This window comes from Marmota monax, unplaced genomic scaffold (assembly GCF_021218885.2).
Source record: "Marmota monax isolate L192 unplaced genomic scaffold, Marmota_monax_Labrador192_F-V1.1 WCK01_AAM20220418_F8-fsc00040, whole genome shotgun sequence".
Lineage (NCBI taxonomy): Eukaryota > Metazoa > Chordata > Mammalia > Rodentia > Sciuridae > Marmota > Marmota monax.
The window spans coordinates 9,110,516-9,130,243 of record NW_026692782.1 but is presented as its reverse complement, the minus strand read 5'-3'; the positions used below and the strand labels follow the sequence as shown (position 1 = coordinate 9,130,243).

At 42.8% G+C, this 19,728-nt stretch overlaps 1 protein-coding gene across 3 annotated transcripts in view; it reads left to right on the top strand.

Annotated features, from left to right (window-relative positions):
* Csgalnact1 (chondroitin sulfate N-acetylgalactosaminyltransferase 1) overlaps positions 1-19,728 on the top strand; it is a 318,906-nt gene that overhangs the window by 229,222 nt on the left and 69,956 nt on the right. For all 3 annotated transcript variants that reach the window (XM_058580407.1, XM_046447651.2, XM_046447652.2), the window contains exon 4: positions 4,264-5,210. In XM_058580407.1, the coding sequence (XP_058436390.1) occupies positions 4,571-5,210 (640 nt within the window). In that variant the 5' untranslated portion in view covers positions 4,264-4,570. The remainder of the gene's footprint in view (positions 1-4,263; positions 5,211-19,728) is intronic.

The following is a 19,728-nucleotide window of genomic DNA, read 5'->3' as shown; positions in this document are numbered from 1 at the left end:
ACCATGAAGCCACCCCCCCTTCTGCAGGCCATGGACCCTGACAGCATTTCATCAGTAGCGCTTGTCCTGGAGTCCTTCGTGATTTATGAGCTTCCTGTGAACATTAATAGACTCGTCTTGGCAGGTTCCATGTCTTGTGGCTGAAAAGTCCACTGGGATCTGTAGAGTAAAATGCTAGCATCTATCCTAATAGCAGTTTCTGTCCTAGCCATAGAAATTCTGATATCCATTGACCACCTCTAAGCGGGGAGTCATAAGCTCTGGACCAAACTTAGACCTATCTTTGTTGCATCTTCCAGAAGCTTCCACTTGAGGATGAAATGGTAAACAGCACCTGTGGCCACTTGTATATCTGAACAAATGTTAATGATTCACAACATTTATCTTCTATTGGTTCTTTTAAATTTTATATACTTCTTATACCCTCTCCTCTGCCTCCCCCTACCTCTACAATGGTAGATAGGAACATGGCATTCACACCTTATATCTATTTAATGTCAAATTGATTGTTTGGGGGCTCAAATTATGGTATAGTTCTTTGAGAATATCTGAGTTCCTCTACAAGCTGAGGTTGGAATTTGTGCACTGAGCACAGTAGGTACTCAATGCCTATTTGTTATAGGGATGAATAAAGACAGGATCCCAGATGGTGTGGACTGTGACTTATCCAATGTTGGGTCACTGTTATGTTGTTGGGGGTCTGGGGAGGTTCAGGATGCTTCCTGGTCTGGGGGGGATGTCAAGGCTGTTAACCCAGTTTTCTCCTGGAGTCTTGCAAAACCTTCCATTACTGGACTCTTTGACATGGGTCCACTGTATCTCCCTGATTCCCAGCCTTAAAAGCCCAGGAAGGGCTATACATTTATTAAGCAAGCCCTTATCTGCATATCCCAGCCCCAAAGCTCCTAGAATTATTCTTACATGTGGATGATGAACACTGTCCACACAGAAGTGGGTTTTTTTTTTGGTTTGAGAATCTTTAGTCCTGTTGTATGGGCTCAGACTAGAGTGAGCACCAGAAAACAGTGCCCCATAGCAGTGATTTGACTTCATGGGGCAATTTCTTTAAGCATAGCCTTAATACGTTGCTTCAATTAAGCAATATGATTTCAATTATGCAAATGTGACAATTATTTCAGTAAAAATCTATTAGAAAGGACCATAAAGAAGCTTTCACACCATCATGGTGTTGCCCAGAATGGTAGTAAAGCCATGGTGCTTGAATGTCCCCTTCAGTCTCATCAATAAATCCAGGGTTCCAGACATGGTACATTGCAGAACCATTCATTCTTTGGAGTTTGGTCAGGGATACAAAAGTATTGGGCAGAGCAGTCAGTAAGGATGAATGTTTTTAAAGGTGACAAGAATCCTGATTTTCTGTTACTCCAGAAATATGCATCTCTTCCCTGAAGAGTCCTAAAATTGATTCTGCCAGGGAACTCCCTCACTCTCCACTTTTTCCCTGTACCCCAACCACCCTAAGAGACTGGGTAGTCTAAATATCTGGGTGCTTTTCCTAAGCTTTTTAGATAGTGGCACAATGCTGCTGTGGGCACATAAGGCTATATTTTCACTGTCATCTCTAACTCGTGGTAGTGCTTGGTAATTACATGGTGCTTCCCATCTGCAAGTCAGTAAACACTTTATAAATGTTAATTCTAATTGTCCAACCCCTCTGCCTAGACAGGGAGATTACACAGTGCCTTTGTGACTCAGTCGTGCATTGGTCTAGTTTTGTCTCTTCAGGTGTCTTTCCTGAAGGTGGCGGAGCGGCTGGCTCCCACTCTTCAGAATGACCTTCTGTGCTGCCAAGTAAAAGACCTAAGGTCTCCAAAGGATTAGCGTCTTCTGACTTCAGCAAGCAGATATTCCTCTCCAGTACGTTAGGACCTATAGTATACCACTTACTATTTTTAATTACAGATTAGATTGCTGAGATCATTAGAAATAGTTTGTCTATTAAAGGATGCAGAGTTTTCTTTCTGACATACATTCTCTGCTCCTGACATTTAGAAGGAAAAATTTATCACTGCTTCTTTGGCAACAGTTTTGTTTCTTTTTTCGTGTGTGTGTGTGTGTGTGTGTGTGTTTCGTTTTAAAAGTTAATTTTTCCTAAAGATCTAGGGCTTTTTTCTCCTTTTATTCCTTTTCTCCAAAGAGTAGAATACCAAATAACCTTGAAATGTATACAAGTGTATTTCAAAAGCCAGACTAGACTTTAAAGAGACTTATAGAACAGAACAAAATGATGTTCTGCAGTTTTAAGTTTCTTTAAGCATAGCCTGAATACATTGCTTCAATTAATTGATTTCAATTATGCAACTATGGTTTCAATTATGCAAATATGACAATGATTCCATTAAAAATTAGTTAGAAAGATTGTATATGTTAAGGTTCCACAGCAAAAATGTTCCATTTTGTTTGGTTTTTGATTTGCTTATTTTATCTTTAATGATGACCTGTTGAAAGCAAATGTCTTTAAAATGGCAGAATAATGTGATAAAGCATGTTTTCACTGGTAATTTAATACTTGGATATAATGAGTTCATCTGAGAAATTCCATTAAAAACAGCAAGGTGCCTGAACACCAAAGCTGAGATGTTTTTAATCACAGAATTATAGTAATTATACAAATCCATGGATTTTCATCAGTCAGAAAAGGCTTCCAGGGCAAAACATGCACTTTAAACTTAGCACTAATAACTGTGTATTGTTCTAAATTATAGCAGACTCCTCAGGCCAAAGGAAGTACTAGAGAGAATATTAGAAAGAAAATGTTATGTGTTGAACATTTAAGGAAAATAGAGAAATAAACTATTTTGGTGGTAGATTGGTAGCAGTAAGGGTACATATCCTGGTGATAGAAAGAAAACTTCTATGTGGATGCAGAACATAGCAGGTGACATTCCAATCAGTTCAGTGAGCCTAGGATTATTACTGTGGCTTTAGTATGGAGAGAATAACAGTGGAATCTCCTCCCGGGTCCTGGAGGTGCTAATTGACTGGACTGAATTCCTGATTCCCATCTGTGACTGGGACAGAAACGGTGAGACTATTAGTGGCCTAGAATCTGGCTTTCTAGATTGCGATAGAGAGGATCTAAAGAAAATTCAGTCATCTCAGGGATTGTTTAAAATGTCAGGTTTTCACAAAATGTAAAACACATGGGCCCTTAGGAGCTTATTTTTTAAGAGAAATTATACAGGAAGATGCAGCTAAAAACTTTTTACAGAAATGTCCCTAAACAAGAAATTTAATTTGATCTACATTCTATTAATCATTTTCTTATTTATTTTTTTTTCTGGTTGTGTAGTGGGAGATATAAAAGGGGCATTAAAGAAAGAAGAACACTGAAAAAGAAATGTGCAAGGAAATATCATCTACCATGTCCCAGTGGGGAACTGGGAGCCACTGAGTTAGGTTGGCTCCTTATTTGTTACAGGGATTTAGAGTTGGGGTTCAGAGTTGCCATCTGTCTGAGAGTCACTATGAACAATCAGGACACAGTATTGTTTGCAGACAATGGAATAGAGACATGTCTGGACTGGAGTCTCAACATGACAGTATTTCTGGTTTCTCTTCTCCCACCCTCATCCCTTTCTAAGGTGAACTCATTGCTCTGTCTTTAAGGCAGGATTGGATAGTTAAGGGGAATAACTGTGCCTTTGTGACTCAGTCGTGTATTACCATCCACATTATTACTTGCACATTTGAACTTCCAGGTGCTGTCCCAGGTTTTATCAGAAAGCTTGGGATCCATTCTAATAACTTGCTGGCCTGCCCTGGGTGAATGCACACAGTGAGCACACAGGGTTCACCTGATTGCACCCCTGGACCTACTGTCCAGGCCCAGGCTGAAAAGACCCTTGGCCACAATTTCAATATCTTTTAAGTTTTGCTTGTTCCTTTTTAAATCATCAAAACATGTACCATTGTGGAGAATGTACAAGATATAAAAATAAACAGAATAGAAGAGAAGAGAAGGAGAAAAAATGCTCTTAACCCTTCTACCCAGAGAAAATGACTATCTGCATTTTGCTCTGTGTTCCTCTGATCATTTATCTGGGTCCTTTGTTCTTCACTGTGTTACACTGCAGAGGCACCTTTGTGTCCTGATCTACAAATATTTACCAATATTTAACCATCGATGGTATCTCTCCATAAACGTCAGAGGAGGCCTATTTCGTTCACTGATGGCCACAGGGAATGAAAACAAGGTGTTACCGTCTTCATTAAGTGTACCTGCCCTCTGTGTCTCCCCAGGTCCCCACGTCTCAGTGGTCTCAGTGGTGCATCAGGAGGGTTACGATGGGAATGAATGGAAGAGCCTGGAGGATCCTGTTAATGTACCGCTTCTGCCTGGAAGATCTTCCGTTAGACGTGGGAGAGCTTTCTCCGGTGGCTGTTGACTCCAAGGAGCGGGACACGTTTTAGACGGAAATGGACGACGGCAGCGCAGGGCGGCCCAGACGCACGCTTCCCGTGGTCTAGTCCGGGAAGCCCTTCCGAGGGGACCGTGACGCTCTGGGATGCCGCGCCTGCTGGACGCATGGCCTTCCGCTGAGTGACGATGGTCCGCCGCGGGCTGCTGGGGTGGATCTCTCGGGTGGTGGTTCTGCTGGTGCTGCTCTGCTGCGCCGTCTCCGTCCTCTACATGTTGGCCTGCACCCCCAGGGGCGACGAGGAGCAGCTGGGGCTGCCCAGGGCCAACGGCCCCACGGGGAAAGAGGGCTACCAGGCCGCGCTGCAGGAGCGCGAGGAGCAGCACCGCAACTACGTGAGCAGCCTCAAGCGGCAGATCGCGCAGCTCAAGGACGAGCTGCAGGGTCGCAGCGAGCAGCTCCGGAGCGGGCAGGACCAGGCTAGCGACCCTGCGGGCCTGCGCCCCGGTCCCGGTCCCGGTCCTGGTCCCATGCATAAGGCCCAGGCCGACCTGCTGGCTTTCCTGCGTGCCCAAGTGGACAAGGCCGAGGTGCACAGCGGCGTCAAGCTGGCCACCGAGTACGCAGCGGTGCCTTTCGACAGTTTCACCCTCCAGAAAGTGTACCAGCTGGAGACGGGCTTGACCCGCCACCCTGAGGAGAAGCCCGTGAGGAAAGACAAGCGCGACGAACTGGTGGAAGCTATTGAGTCGGCTTTGGAGAGCCTGAACAGCCCTGGAGAGAACAGCCCAAATCAGCGTCCCTACACGGCTTCAGATTTCATAGAAGGTTGGTGTGTTTGTGAATGGGAGCTGGGGGTGGGTGGGCAAAAAGGCATTTGGGGTCCCCTTTGGCCACCAGGCAGGTTCCAGCTGCAGGAGGTCAGCAGTTGGCTCTGGGGTGGCTGGTGGCAAGTTTGATGCGATGGACACCAAAGAATGTGCCGTGGATTTTTATTTTTCAGAAACATCTGTTTCCACTTAGTTTCTGGTAGAAACCACAATCATTAAGTGCACTTTCCCCTTGGCAGATGAAGGTAGAATGTCTTACTTTCCTTTAAAGAAGGAAGAAAGCAAACAAAATATAGACATAAAACCTTGAAGTCCAATAGACAGTTTTCATTCTATTCCTTCCCATACTGCATGTCTAGGAACTGGGTCTGGGTATCAGGCCTGGGAACCTTACATGTACCAGAGGCAGTCTGAGGTACTTTGCACTTATCCATTCACTTTTTCTTCAAAAGGACCCCACTAGGGGAGGAGGAAATGGAGCTACAGATTAATTAAGTGCCTGGAATTGCTTGGCTAGCAAGTGACAGAGCCAGAATGTGAACCCAGCAGCGAGTCCTGAGTCCAGAACTCCCACCCTTTTATCACCAGGTCTATTGTGCACATCGTCAAAGCAGGTGGAAATGAAGCACGTGACTCAACTTCTTCCATGGGCAGGAGACAGCCTTGTGTTAACCTGTGTTTGTGTCTAATTTTAGAAGACAGGTGCCTTGTCCGGTTTTTAGGTTCACTGGTAGCCTTTAATTAATTTAAAAATTATTTCTGGTTCAAAATCAACTAATAATTTGGGGGAAGTGGTGTCTTCAGGGGCATCCAGTTCTTCCCCCCCCCATTTCTGATTGTAATCTGCTTTGACTTGTCCAGAAATGGAGCTGTGTCCACCTAAGCTCACTCCATGCTTTGTTATACAACATTTCACGGGCCTACAGGCAAGACAGACTCCCTTTTGTCAGAAACCCTCCTGCTGTTATTTATGCCTGTTCTCTTTGGCACTTTCCTGTCTTATGATTTTTCCATTTTATATGTGAACCATAAATTCATGCGGTTTTAATGTAGCATCATTTTTCATATACCTAGGTAAAGAAATCATTTATAAGATCAAGCTTTTTGCGTAAGATTTTTTTTCTCATTTATATGAGATATGAAAAATGCCCGGAGTGTTCATCCACGAACCAGTATAATGATAAGCATGTGGTGAGCACTCAGTAAGAGTTCAAAATATAATGGTGATGCAGCCTCTCATTTTATGGTGCCTTCCAGTTTATGAAGCATTTCCACATATATTATCTTACTAGCTGATCCCTGGAGAAGCTCATTAAACATCATTTACAAAATCCTGGTTGCCACTGTCCCTGAAGTGTGCTACATAGAGCTGCCCACATACAAAGCAATTTCTAAAGAACTTGATTGCAAATCAATGCCTACAGTTTGGAATGTTTGCCCTTGTGATTTGCAATCTGCCTTCATTTTTGAAGTCTGTCTGCTTTTCTGTATATAGTATCTTAATATGTAAGGCCCATCTTTCTCAATCAGCAGTGGCACCAGCCTGTTGTCCCCATGCTTATCTGCTCTGAGATCTGGCTGACTTTTTGCAGGAGACACTCTCATCAAAGCTGCCTGGTGTTGTTTTCATGAGCAGAGGATGGCTGATATTTTAATGCAAATCAATCCACATGTATTTGGTGAAAGTCTAGACAACTGTATTCCTATGTGTAAATAAAGTTAAACCCTTAAAATATATTTACGTAGATTTTACAGTTATAAGAAACAGAGGTTAACTTTTAAAATTCTTAGTCATATCAAAAGATTTGGAGGCAATCTTTTATATACCTAGGAAGCAGGGTATTGTGAAAGATTCAACAAATCAGAGGAAGCAGGGAAGTAGAATTAAGTTCAATAAGGAGTAACTTTGAAAAATAGCAATGTTTCAGAAGAAGTGGGATTAATGTTATTATAAGAATTCTGCTCTTAAGTTGGGGATCATTTGGCCAGGAGTTTAAAAATCATGAGTCTTGCCTCAGATTGGTGGCCAGACTGCATTGCACTGAAGTATCTTTTCAATCCTGGCTCATGAGTCTTCCATCCACACCTAGTTAAGGAGAAAGAAGGGAGTAGAGAAGGTCGGATTTCAGATCTGTCTTTTATAGTGACTTGGAGCAAGTGATGAGACCTTGGAAGTATGAAATAGACCTTTAAATTAACTTATTTGCATTTCCAAACATACCTTAAAGAGAGTGATTTTGCATATGGGGTTTCCTTAGTCCAAGAGCTGGAGCAGTTTACCAAGACTCTGTGAAAAAAGAAAGGGATAAATAAAAGCCTCTGCAATGCTTCCAGATGGTAATAGATATATAAATTTAAAGGTAACTGTGAGGCAGGTGGCATGATGGCCCAAGCATGGGGCACTGAGACCTCAGGACTGAGACTCCTCCTCTGTGAATAAGAGACTCCAAGTGCACGCCATCCCTGACCCCTACAGCCCCAGCCTCAGATCCTGGACTCCATTTCTTCACAACTTTGCCAAGCTATCTTTTCTAAGGAGTCTCCATCATCCACTCTGCTGAGTGACCCAGGACAAGCCACCTACACTTGGGGTACTCTCCTATAAAAGGATGAATTCAGACAGATTACCTAGGAGGTCTCGTCTGGCTGTGGCAACTCTACAACGGGTGCAGCTTCCAGAGAGCATGGCACACTGTGACTCTCTATTTTGTTATCATCTATATGATTTAATTATTATCAGTCTCCAAACACAGGGAAGCGATATCTGCCTCCTTTCCCCAGAGGTTTCATTGGCGTTTATTTTTGTGTTGTATTCTTACATAGTTGCACTAACATTTCACAATCATCTGGAAAAGGAAGTGTGGTCAGGACCTGGGCCTTGGATGCCTCACTTTTGATCTGCTCAAGGAAACAGACAATTCCTTCCTTCATGTTATAGTTCAGTTATTGCTTCGGTTTGGGATATACACCCAGGCATTGAAATCTGAGTGGCACAGCATTTGGCTTTGATTTAATGTTTTTTTCAGTAGAACTCTTGGACATTGGTTTAACATCATCTTATAAAACAATTTAGCCTTCTGAGTCATTCCTCTTTTGCAATCCAGACATCTGACAGTGGGACTCCTGTGCAGGCATTTGGGTCTGCTGTCTCCATGAGGTTGCCCTAATGTCACCCACCGGCCTGTGCAGCTCATCCTCCTCCAGGGGGAGAGCTGTGATGACAGGGGGTCAGATGCCCAAAGACTCTTTTTTTGGAGTGAGGTGAAGGCAAGCTATGATCTGCAAGGAAATGGAGGTTTTGAGAGTGCTGTAGTATGAATATATCCCCTCCAAAACCCAGGTTCTGCCAATGTAACAGTATTAAAAAGAGGTGGGACCTTTGAAAGGTCCTGAGGGCTCGTTTCCCTGTGAATGGGAGTAAGACTCATAAAAAAGTCTTCCTGCCACCTTCAGTAGCTTGCCCTTCCACCATCTGCCAGGTGAGGAAACGGTGGTCCTCCCCTTTGGAGGTACAGCCCTCAACAAAAAACAAACCTATCAGCACCTTGATCTTGTAGTCCCCCCACCACCAGAGCTGTGCGCAAACACGTTTCTATTCTTTATAAATTACCCAGTTTTGGTGGTGTGTTTGTTTGTTTTTGTTTTTTGAAGCAGCACACAATGGATTAAGACAGAGGGTACAACCTGGGCATGGTAGTTTATGCCTGAATACCAACTACTCAGGAGGCTGAGGCAGGAAGATCTCAAGTTCAAGGTCAGCCTCGGCAATTTAGCAAGTCCCTATCTTAAAAATAAACAAAAAAGACAAAATATACCCTAAGAGGTGAGATACACTTTAAGACAAGAGGATATAGAAATTACTATAAAAATTAGTAGCAGACTGTATGGTTGTTCCCAAGCTCTGGACTCCACAACCAAAACCTTAGGGAGATATTGCTGAGTTTGGGACTTCCATTGTTTGTGTATCTCCAAGTGACTTCTAAGGGACACTCTGTAACTGACCTCTTTGCTCAAGCGTATCCAGACAAATCAAATCCAGTTCCAGGACTGGCTTTGAGCAATCTAGAGTCATCCATTGGTGAGAGATGTGCCTGGGCAGGAAATGGACCCTTTTCTCAGTGTGCATTCGGACCTCTCTGTCGGCTGCTTTATGGCATGAGGTAGAAATGGTAAAACAGGTATTTGGATGCTTTTCTGGGCATTGGGAGATCTTGGTGTGGAAATAAGGAAGAGTAGAGGTTCAGGTCTTGACTTAGGGCTTAAATTCTCTGCCAGTGACTCCAGGGGATTGAAAGTGGCAGAACTCAGTGGAATTGGTTTTCCATTAAGTAGTGAGTGAGAAAGCCTGTGTGATAGATGGTTCTTGTGTCACCTCGCCTGTGTGCTCTGTCCCTTTCCCTGTCTGACATCTACCCATTTGTTAAGTTCCTTTGAGGAGGGAGAGATGCTTTTTATTCCAAAATTAGAATTAAGAGGCTTAAATGCAAATAAGTGGCTTGAGATTTCACTTACAAGAGTAAATTATTTCTATGGTGATGATGAGAAAGAAAGTAGCCCAGCCTTGGTTTCAGCCAGTGGACAGGAATCTGCACCCCAGGCCCTCCATCAGGGCCTGGCCAGCAGGAGCATCCCTGTAAGAATAAATACTCTTCTATTAAAGAATATTTTGAAATTCTTGATAATTCTTGAATACAGGACTCCACATTTTCATTTTGCACTGGGACCTGCCTGCTAGGGGCCAGTCTGCCTCCAAGACGGGGAGGGCAGGAGGAAATAGTTAAGGAAAAGGGCAATAGAATTAGAAGGTTAATTGTACAGTTCTGACACCTTTACCAAGGATCCACTCCATTGACCTTCAGCAGGCTGGGACAGACGGAACCTGTGTATGGAGTATTTTGTTGCAAGATTGAGAAACTGGCAAGTCTGAGTTTGTATTATCATTTTGTGGCTGGTGATTTCATTATTTTTATTTAAGTAACTTATTTCCTAGGGGCCTTCTCTCCTCCTCCTCTTCCTCCACCTCCTCTTCCTTCTTCTTCTTTTTCTTTCTTTCTTTCTTTCTTTCTTTCTTTCTTTCTTTCTTTTTTTAGTTGAGGTGTCACTTCCCGGTTTAGGTTTCATATTAATAATATATTATAAGACAGAATTTCTGATGCTATGGAGTGACCAACATGGAGGAACTTGGCTTTGGCTGGAGTAGTTAGGAAGGACTCAGGCTCAGAGAAGAGAGGGGACCTGAACTGGGGTCTCACACTAGTTGGAAGGGGATGGTGCTCTGTGTGAGTGGATGTTGGGTGGGAAGAGGAAGGCACAGGGCGACCATCACACAACTGGTTTAGACCCTTTGTATGACAAGTGCCACTATTCAGATTTCAACTTTCTCTGCCACCCTGGGCAGGAAGTGGTGTTTGAAGGGAAGTATCAATTGTATTCTAATCAGGCCTCCAGCCTCTCCTCAGGGCTGTGGATGAAGTCCTGCAGAGAGGCTTAATCAGCGTGTATGTGTGGAATCCCTGCTCTGTGTGCAATGTCTCCACCACTTGGAGGGCTAAGACAGGAGAATAAGCCAGGTGTCAGGCTGCCTGTGCAGGAAGACAGAACTCTGAGTGAGTGAGGGTTCAATGGGGAGACTCACCGTTAGTGTTGTGGGCTTCAGAATTGGTGACTGGATGCCAGTGGATGATCAGGGGTGAAATTGGAGGAGGTGGGACTTAAGTTGGTCCTGAAGTTAGTGGGGAAGAGAATGGCAGCAGAGGCAGAGTACCAGAAGACAGAGCGACTTGAAAACAGGATTGGGGGTAGGATTAGGAGGAAGACCAGTGTTACCAGCAAAGAGGACCTGAGAGTCATTGGACATGTAGCTCATGAGGGCCTTGGAGCCAGACACAAGATGGTCTGAATCTAGAAATGTGCTACAATTAGAAGCTCCTCCTTTCCTAGGAGATGGAGAGCCCAGCTCTTGGGCCCTTAACATTTGCTGTGGGTCCTGAAAGAGTCCTGGAACAGCATCCTGGCAATCCCAGTGGTAAGAGAGGCTATTGCTTAGGGTTTATGTCTGTGCATCTGCAACGGGCACTATTTCTGATATTTCACAAGCATGGTTTTATTTAATCTCCTCTTTATCAGCACAGTGGACACTCTCATTATCTCCATTTTATCAGTGTGGAATATGAAGTTCAAAGAGGTTAAGTTACATCCATCCCTAAGGTTTGCCAGCTAATGATTGACAGGACCAAGGTTCCAAAGCCTGTGTCTGCCTTAACCTTAGAACGCAGCCCTTCACTTTGCCACTTCTCCTGCTCTGAAGGCCTCTGACTAAATATGCTCTTCTCTGGTCCCAGAGTGATATAAGGAAATCTTACAAACATAACCAAGTCATACAAACACCCTTGCAGGAGGCCTACTCTGCAGCGTTGTACAAACTTTCTGGGGAAGAAGTTTTGATCAGAAAGAAAAACATGAGATCTTGGGAAAGACAAACAGGCACAGGAAGATGGTTAAGACAGATTGATTAACTCCACCAACCGAAGAACACGTAGCATTGTTTAGTCCTTTTGTGCTGCTCTATCAGAATACCACAGACTAGGTAATTTATAAACAGTAGAAGTTTAATTGCTCATGGTTCTAGAGGCTGGGAAGTCCAAGGTATGGGCCTGGGGCTCGTGTCTTATGAGGCCTCCAAGCTCCATCATAAAGTGGTAGAAGGCAGGAGGGCAGGTAAGTATGTGAAAGACAGAGAGAAATCAGGTGGAACTCCTCCAGTATCAGGAACCCACTTGCAAGGTAATGGCAATAATCCATCCTTTTTGTTTGTTTTTTGGTACCAGGGATTGAACCCAGGGGTGTTCAACCAGTGAGGCACATCCCCAGCCCTTTTTATTTTTCACTTTGAGACAGGGTCTCTTTGCTAAGTTGCCGAGGCTGGCTTTGAACTTGTGATCCTCCGGTCTTGGCCTCCTGAGCTGCTGGGATTACAGGTGTGCCCCGTTGGTGCCCTGTACATGGCCTTAATCCATTCTTGACCTTATCACCTCTTAAAGGTTCTGCCCCTTAATACATTTATAATGGCAATTAAATTTCAGCATGAGTTTTAGAGGGGAAAGTCAAACCACAGCAAGCGTTTATAAGCCTTTAGCATGAAAAGCTTTATTTAAACTGCTCAGAAGCTGCGGTTCTTTCAGAATCTTTGCTGCATTATGGGGGAAAAAATGAGGAAGGGACTTGAAAGAGTCAGGAGAAAATATTGAATTCAAAACACCTCGTCGTGTGCCCTTAAAGAGCTGTTTGGCATGCTCGTCAGTTCCTTGAGGGCAGAGACAAGGTTAAAATTTCTGTCATATTCTCCAAAATGTAATATGTATGTATGTTTGGGATTTTATATAAACCCACAGTCCTGGAGCACTCCATGATTGGATCCCAACCTCCCTTTCCAGCCTCATTTCCTACTGCCCGTCCCCCCCGCCCCATCCTCCTGCCTGTCAATCATGCCTCTTCCTGGCCTGTGCCCTGACATTCTCCTCTGTAGCCGGCCTCACTAGGGATGCCCTGGCTGTCTGTACATCCCATGTTTTACATTCTGTTTCCTCTCTGAAATCTTTTCCGGTTCTTCTAGTTGAAAGGTCTCTCATTCTTTGCAAAGTAGCATCTTGTGCTTGAGGGCACGTCTCATTTCCCCACCTAGTTTCACAGTCCTTCATTCAAATTTAACCAGTCTTTGCTGAGAACTTCTAGCAACAGTAATTGAAAAAGCAGGTTTCACTCTTCACTGATTGCAAAGATCTCCTGGCGGTCTTTGCAATCCATATCATCCCATCTGGAGCTGAGCTAAGTGAGGTTCTGTAAGCCTCACTTGCCTGCCTGGACTTCTGACCCTCTAATCACCATTCTATGCAGTACCCTCCTTGGGGGCTGGATCCAGGGCTCACTCAGCTCTCAGCTGCTGAACCTCACTGTATACACAGCACAATCAATATAGATGTAGAAAGTTGCCTGAAACTTTTTGGAAGAAAAGTTTATAGGAAATTCAAAGTACACACAGTGCTCACATTATTGATCTACTGGGCTCTTACAGTTCCACTGGAAATCAGTTGTTTGGATAGGAGGACGTTTTTCATATAAATAATCCCAGAGTTGAGGCTTAGGTCCTCTGATTTCAAATCTAAACTGAAGAATACAAATGCCAAGTGGCTGGGGACAAGAAAGTATGGAGGGTATCCTTAGAAAGTTATTTTCTTTTTCTTAGGCATGACTAGTTTATTCTCAATCTAGAATCTAATAATTAAATCACTTTTAAAAGACCTTTTAGCTAGGTGCAGTGGCACACGCCTATAATCCCAGCAGCTCTGGAGGCTGAGGCAGGGGGTTCGCTAGTTCAAAGCCAGCCTCAGCAAAAGCGAGGTGCTAAGCAACTCAGTGAGACCCTGTGTCTAAATAAAAATATAAAATAGGACTGAGGATGTGGCTCAGTGGCCAAGTACCCCCGAGTTCAATCTCTGGTACCAATATATATATATATATATATATATATATATATATATATATATATAACCTTTTATTTTTATTTTGAAATAATTTAAAAATTATAAAAGACTTGCAAAAATAGTACAGAATTCTTATACCCTTTACTCAGTTTTCCCTAATGCCAGAATTTTGCACAATCATGGTATAGAGATCAAAAGTAGGAGAATAGCATTGATGCAGTTATTATAAACCCTCCTTTTCTGTGGTTTTGCTTTCCTCAGATTCAGTGACCCACAGTCAACCGCAGTATGAAAATACTAACTGGAAAATTCCAGAACAAATCATTCATAAGTTTTAAATAAATTGTATTATAGTAATATTGTTGCAATTATTCTATTTTATTATTATTAGCTGGTGTTAATTTCTTACTGTTCCTAATTTATAAATCAAACTTTACCACAGGTCTGTCTGTCTGTCTAGGAATAAACAGTGTATGTAGGGTTGATGCTGTTGACTAAGGTCTCCGTCTAGGATAGGAGGGAGACTCCTTTACGATAATGTGAACTAACTTATGCCTAAGTTGTGTTTGGTGTTGTTATTGGGTTTATCCTTCTTGGTGTTCTCTGAACTTTATAGCTCTGCATATTGGTGTCTGTCCTTCATTTTGGGAAAATCTGGGGCAGGACTATTGAAGAGCTCTCCTTGTCCTTTTCCTTCTCTCTTCTTCTGGAATCCCAGTGAGGAGTAGCCACACTGTTTCACCTTGTGTCAAACAGGGTTCTGATTGTTTTTTACTCTTTTTCTCTGTCCTTCAGTTCGGATCGTTTTTATTGACCTACCTCAGGCTCACAAAGTCTCCTTGGTAGATTTGATGAGCCCATTAAGAGGCATTTTTTTTTTTTTTATCTCTGCTACTGGATTTTTCATTTCTGGCATTCCCATTCGATTCTTAACAGTTTCCATTTCTGTTCTCAAGTGGCCAATCTGATTGCACACATTTTCTACTTTTTCCATATTAATCCTAGTACTTTGAATTCCCTGGTAGGTAGTTCCAGAGACTGTCTCATATCTAAATCTGGTTCTGATGATTGCTTTGTGTCTTGGGATTTTTCTTGCCTTTCCTCAGCCTCATAACTTGTTGAAAGCCAGCCATCTTGTGTAGATGGTGAAGCCTGAGGTCAATGGTGTTTGCCTGTGGGAATGGCTGCTCCTTCAGTGTGGCGTGTGTGTATGGAGGGGGGTGGTCATCTGCAGATGCTTCAGGACTCACCGTGTGGTCATGTCCCCGTAAATCCATCCGCTGAAAATTGAAAATGCTATAAGCTGAAAATGCATTTAATACGTCTGTCAAAATCATAGCATATTCTAGCTTCCCTTAAACATGCTCAAAACACTTCCATGAGCCTAAAATTGTGTGGTCAACTAACGCAAGGTCTATTTTATAAAAAAGTGTCAGCTGTCTCAAGGAATCTATCGACTGCTGTGCTGAAAGGGGGAAACAGTGTGGGTGTGGGTGCACTTTTGTCCCTGGTGAGCACAAAACAGTGTCAGTTTTAAAACCATCCTGCACCAGGGCTGTCCAGGTGAGAGCCAGGCTGCAGGTTCATTGCTGTGGTGGTGACCCCTAGCGCACCACACTCTCCCAGTCTTTAGTGATAACCTCTTGTCTAGGACAGGTTGTCTTGCCTGAGCACCATCCGTTCAGCTCTGGAACTGAACTTTGCCTTTTCTCTGAGTCTCAGAGAAGGTCTCTGGGCCCTTCTCCTGTGCACCGTTCCACTGTCACAAGCGCTCCAGCATTATCTGCTGTGACCTGTTGTTACTCAGAGCTCCTTGGCTTAGCTGTGCAGGGCAGTGGGAAGTGGAGTTCACTCTGGGTACATGCTTGGGTGGATGTATATAGCACCATACATGCTGTGCCGTGGGCACACAACGGGTTAAAGTTTCCAGGCTGGTGTGAGGACCTCACCACAACTGATACTAGTGCTTCTGTGCCTTCTGAGTGAATGCAGCCCATGCGTACAGAGAGAACCACCTCCCTGTACCCCCTGGTGCTGTACGGGTTGCGTTGGCCGCAGCCAATGTTTCCCTGCACTGTCTGGTTTGCTGGATAAAGGGAGCCTATGAGTGGCAGTAATGAGATGATTTAAACTGTAAGCAAGGAAAGGGTCCATCCTTCTTCCCTTGCCATCTAGGGAAAGGGCTGCTGAGCTCATGCCAGGTGGCTTTGTCCCCATTCCAGGGCCTGTGGGAGCTGAGGTACATGGAGGGTACACCAAGGAGGCTCCATGATGGAGGTGCCCCCCCCAACTCCTCTGACTCCTACCCTCTGCCCTCTGCCCTCAGTGACCTGTTTTGATTGTAGATATAAAGGGAAGAAGTAGACCTTTCCAATCTTGGAAAGTTATTCAGTTTATCAATTGGTATGGGAAACGCAATTCTGAGAGGAGGTGACTTCATCTAAAGGTTTTTTGTAGGGAGGATACTGACTTCAGAGAACAACCATGGGAAATTAAATTGCAGGAGGAGGTAATTAGGTTAAGTGCTACTGGAAGCTTCTCAGCTTGTTAAATGGAGGAATAGATGTATAATGGGATACAGTAGGATGTGTGCTCTGATATTTTTAAAGACTTGGATATTCAGTGGTCTTTACTCATTAGATCTGCCTTAGGTATTGTCAGTGCTGGTGGTAGATGAGTTGGAGAATGCAGTTCCTGCTCCATCCCAAGCTCCAGAGCCTAGAGGAAGGGACACCCAAGTAGATGGTAACCGCAACACAGTCTTACAAAATGGTATAGAGGAGAGAGAGAATTCACTGTATGGAGAGTGGAATGGCCAGATATGGCATCACCCTTGAGTGTGGTTTTGAAATAGGAGTATGAAGGGTTCAGGCCCAGGGGCGTGAGTGTGTTGTGAGGGAGGGGAGAATTTTAGGCAACAGGAATAATGTGAACAAAACATGGAGGTGTACAGTGGGTTGGCATATGTGGAGAACTACAGGTATTAGATCATGCTGGAGGGTTAAGTAAGAGCAAAATAGGTTGGAGTAGGAGGACAGGGTATGGCAAGGGGACAACCTTGAAGAATTAGTCATGGGCGAGGTTATTGGGGTTTGTATGCTGAGTGTTTGTCATTTCTTCTAAAGGACATGTCAAGTATGGACTGTTTTAAATGTGTTCAATTGACTTTCTTGCTGGGTCACACTGATACCAGGTGGACTGGAGTGGAGGCAGGTTTGGGAGATAGCCTGGCAACTCCTTGAAATGTCAAACATAGAGTAAACATGTGACCCAGAAGTTCCACTCCCAGGTGTATGGGAAATGAAAACATAAGTTCATTCAAAAACATGTACACGAGTGTTAGTAGTAGCACTGTTTATAACAGCCCAAACACCCATTGGTGGGTGGATTGATAAAGGACTGATAAACAAAATAGTATATCAAAAGCTATTCAGCATTAGAAAGAAATGAATTCCAATGTATGTTGCAACATAAATCGCCTCTGCAAACATTGTGCTAAGTGAAAGAAATTAGACATAAAACACCACATATTATAGAATTCTATGTATAGGAAATGTCCAGAATAGACAAATTTATAGAGACAGAGACAGATTAGTGGCTGCTAGGGCTCCAGGCAGGTAAGTGGTGTGGGAAGGGCTGCTTATGGTTACAGAATTTCTTCCAGAGGAGATGAAATGCTCTAAAATTCAGTTGTAGTGATGGTCATAGAGCTCTACGAACTTACTAAAAAATTGGTTTGCATACTTCAGCTGGTAAATCATATGGTGTCTGAATTTTATCTCAGAAAGTTAACTAATTAAAATAAAAATATACAATCTCCATTCTCAAAAAAAAGAAAAGAAGAAAGAGAGTAGAAATGAGGAGACTGATTGAAAGGTTTTTTAAAACAGCGAAGGTGACTGAAGGGACCCTGAATGGGTGGACGTGTAGGAGGGATGCTAAATGTGCTCAGGAGATCACAGTTCTTCATGTTTAACCATGGGGTTTCCCATAGATATGTCTCAAGAGTGTTCAACAATAGTGTTAAGCTATTATGAACATATTTATATGATGGTTTTTCAAAAAAGAAATTAAGGCAGCTACAGTACGTGTTGATGTCAAGTCTCTTTCCCATTTGTGTAAGTGTTGAATCACACCCTTTTGTAAGACACCAGGCGGGGGAGGCAGGCAGAGGCTACACGAAGGAAGACCCAAATTTTACTCTTACTATAAGATTATTCAACAAGCAAAAATATGAAAAATTTCTGTTTGCATTGCTCCTGATCATCCTCAACTGATTACCATAAAGATGAATTTGCAACTTGAAAGTAGTTTACCCAATATGCTGTCACTAGTTGAACCCTCCAGCATAGTCATGGGAAGCACGTGTGCCCCTGCTTGGTGGGTGTCTGTTGGCACAGAGGTCCAGGAATGAGCTGGCGGGGGGAAGAGCTACAAGACCAAAGTGCAGCTGGGCCTCCAGCTGGTGTTGAAGTGGACTCTGCCATTATCCTGAAAGCTTTTAGGGCAAACCCCTAGTCAGATGGGGGCATCAGGCCTGACATGAATAAGGCTTGGCACCAGCAGGGTGGGTGGCATAGATTTCAAGTGGCCATCCACTGATTTCTGGTTTGTGATCCAAACTAGACACTAGGAGACAGGAATCAGATGGAGTCTGAATCAGGAAAGCAGAGGCAGTGTGCTGGGACCTGAAGATACAAAGGGTCTTACTGCCCTGGGATAATTGTTTATTCAGCCATCATACACTGAATCCTACTACATGGCAGGCCTAGTGCAAGGGGATGCTGGTTCATCTCAGGACAAGAACTGTGCGCTTTTGACCATACATTAGTGCATCTCTGAAAAAAAAAAGAGCCTTCATGTTTCTCACAGTATTTTGTTACTTAAGTTCCATAAATTTCTAGATATTTTCTAAAAGATGGTCACTATTCGCCAGTGTTCCTCTAAGGCTACAGTATAAACACACTACTCATTTTCAAGTTCATGGCTGAACCTCCTTGAGTGATGAAGATGTTTATGGTCAATGAGTACAGTTTATGCATAGTGCAGAGTGTACTTTGGCCTTCTCTCATGTTTAATGAAATCATTAATCTCTGTAACCTCTACTCACAAACTAAATTGCACTGGAATTCATGAAAAATTGCAGACTCTATGGCCTCTTATAAAAGTGTACAGAATGTAAAAATTATGTCATAATGCCCTTCAATTATGTGCTAAAATTATTCAGAATCAGCCATACTTTTTGCAACTTATTGGTTAACACCAAGACATACATGAAAGGTTAAGAACGAAGTGTAAAAAGACCTTACTTCATTTGGTTAAAAATGCATGCGAGCTTGAGTTTTTATTTAAACCCAGAGAAACTCATGAAAGATAACCGGACAAAAGTTATGAACCGATTATAAACAAAGAAGTATAAGTCTCTGCTATACACATGAGAAAGTGTTCAATTTTTCCTAACAGAGAAGGAAAGAAAAATTAAAACAAAATTTGGTTCACCCCAATTTAAGAAGTGGCAATGTATGGATTGATGAGGGTGGGTGAAATAAAAATTGATACTTAGTAATGAGAGTATAAATTGGTACAACCATTCAGAAAGGGAATTTGTATCAAAGCCTCCAAAATGTTCACTTCTTTCCCCAGTATTTTAATTTCTGGAAGCTTATTCTCAGAAACGTCCATGCATATTTATATCAAGAATGTTAATCATTATTAGTAACAACCCAGATGACTAACAATAGGAGACTGGTAAAATTATGCAGTATCTTTACAGTGGGATATTGCAACTAAACGTCATTTATTCAATAAATATTAAATAATATGAGGCAAAGATTTGCAATGAAAAAAATATATTTTTAATTATAAAATTAATCATAAATTGCAACTATGTAAAGAGAAAAGAAAGAAAGAATGGAAATGCTATAGCAAAGTGTTTGTAGTGTTTTTTCTAAGTGGTAGAATTGTGAGTGATGCCGCATTTTCTAATCTATTTTGGAAATCTGTTGTCATTATACTTTCCAATAAGTTATGCCAATG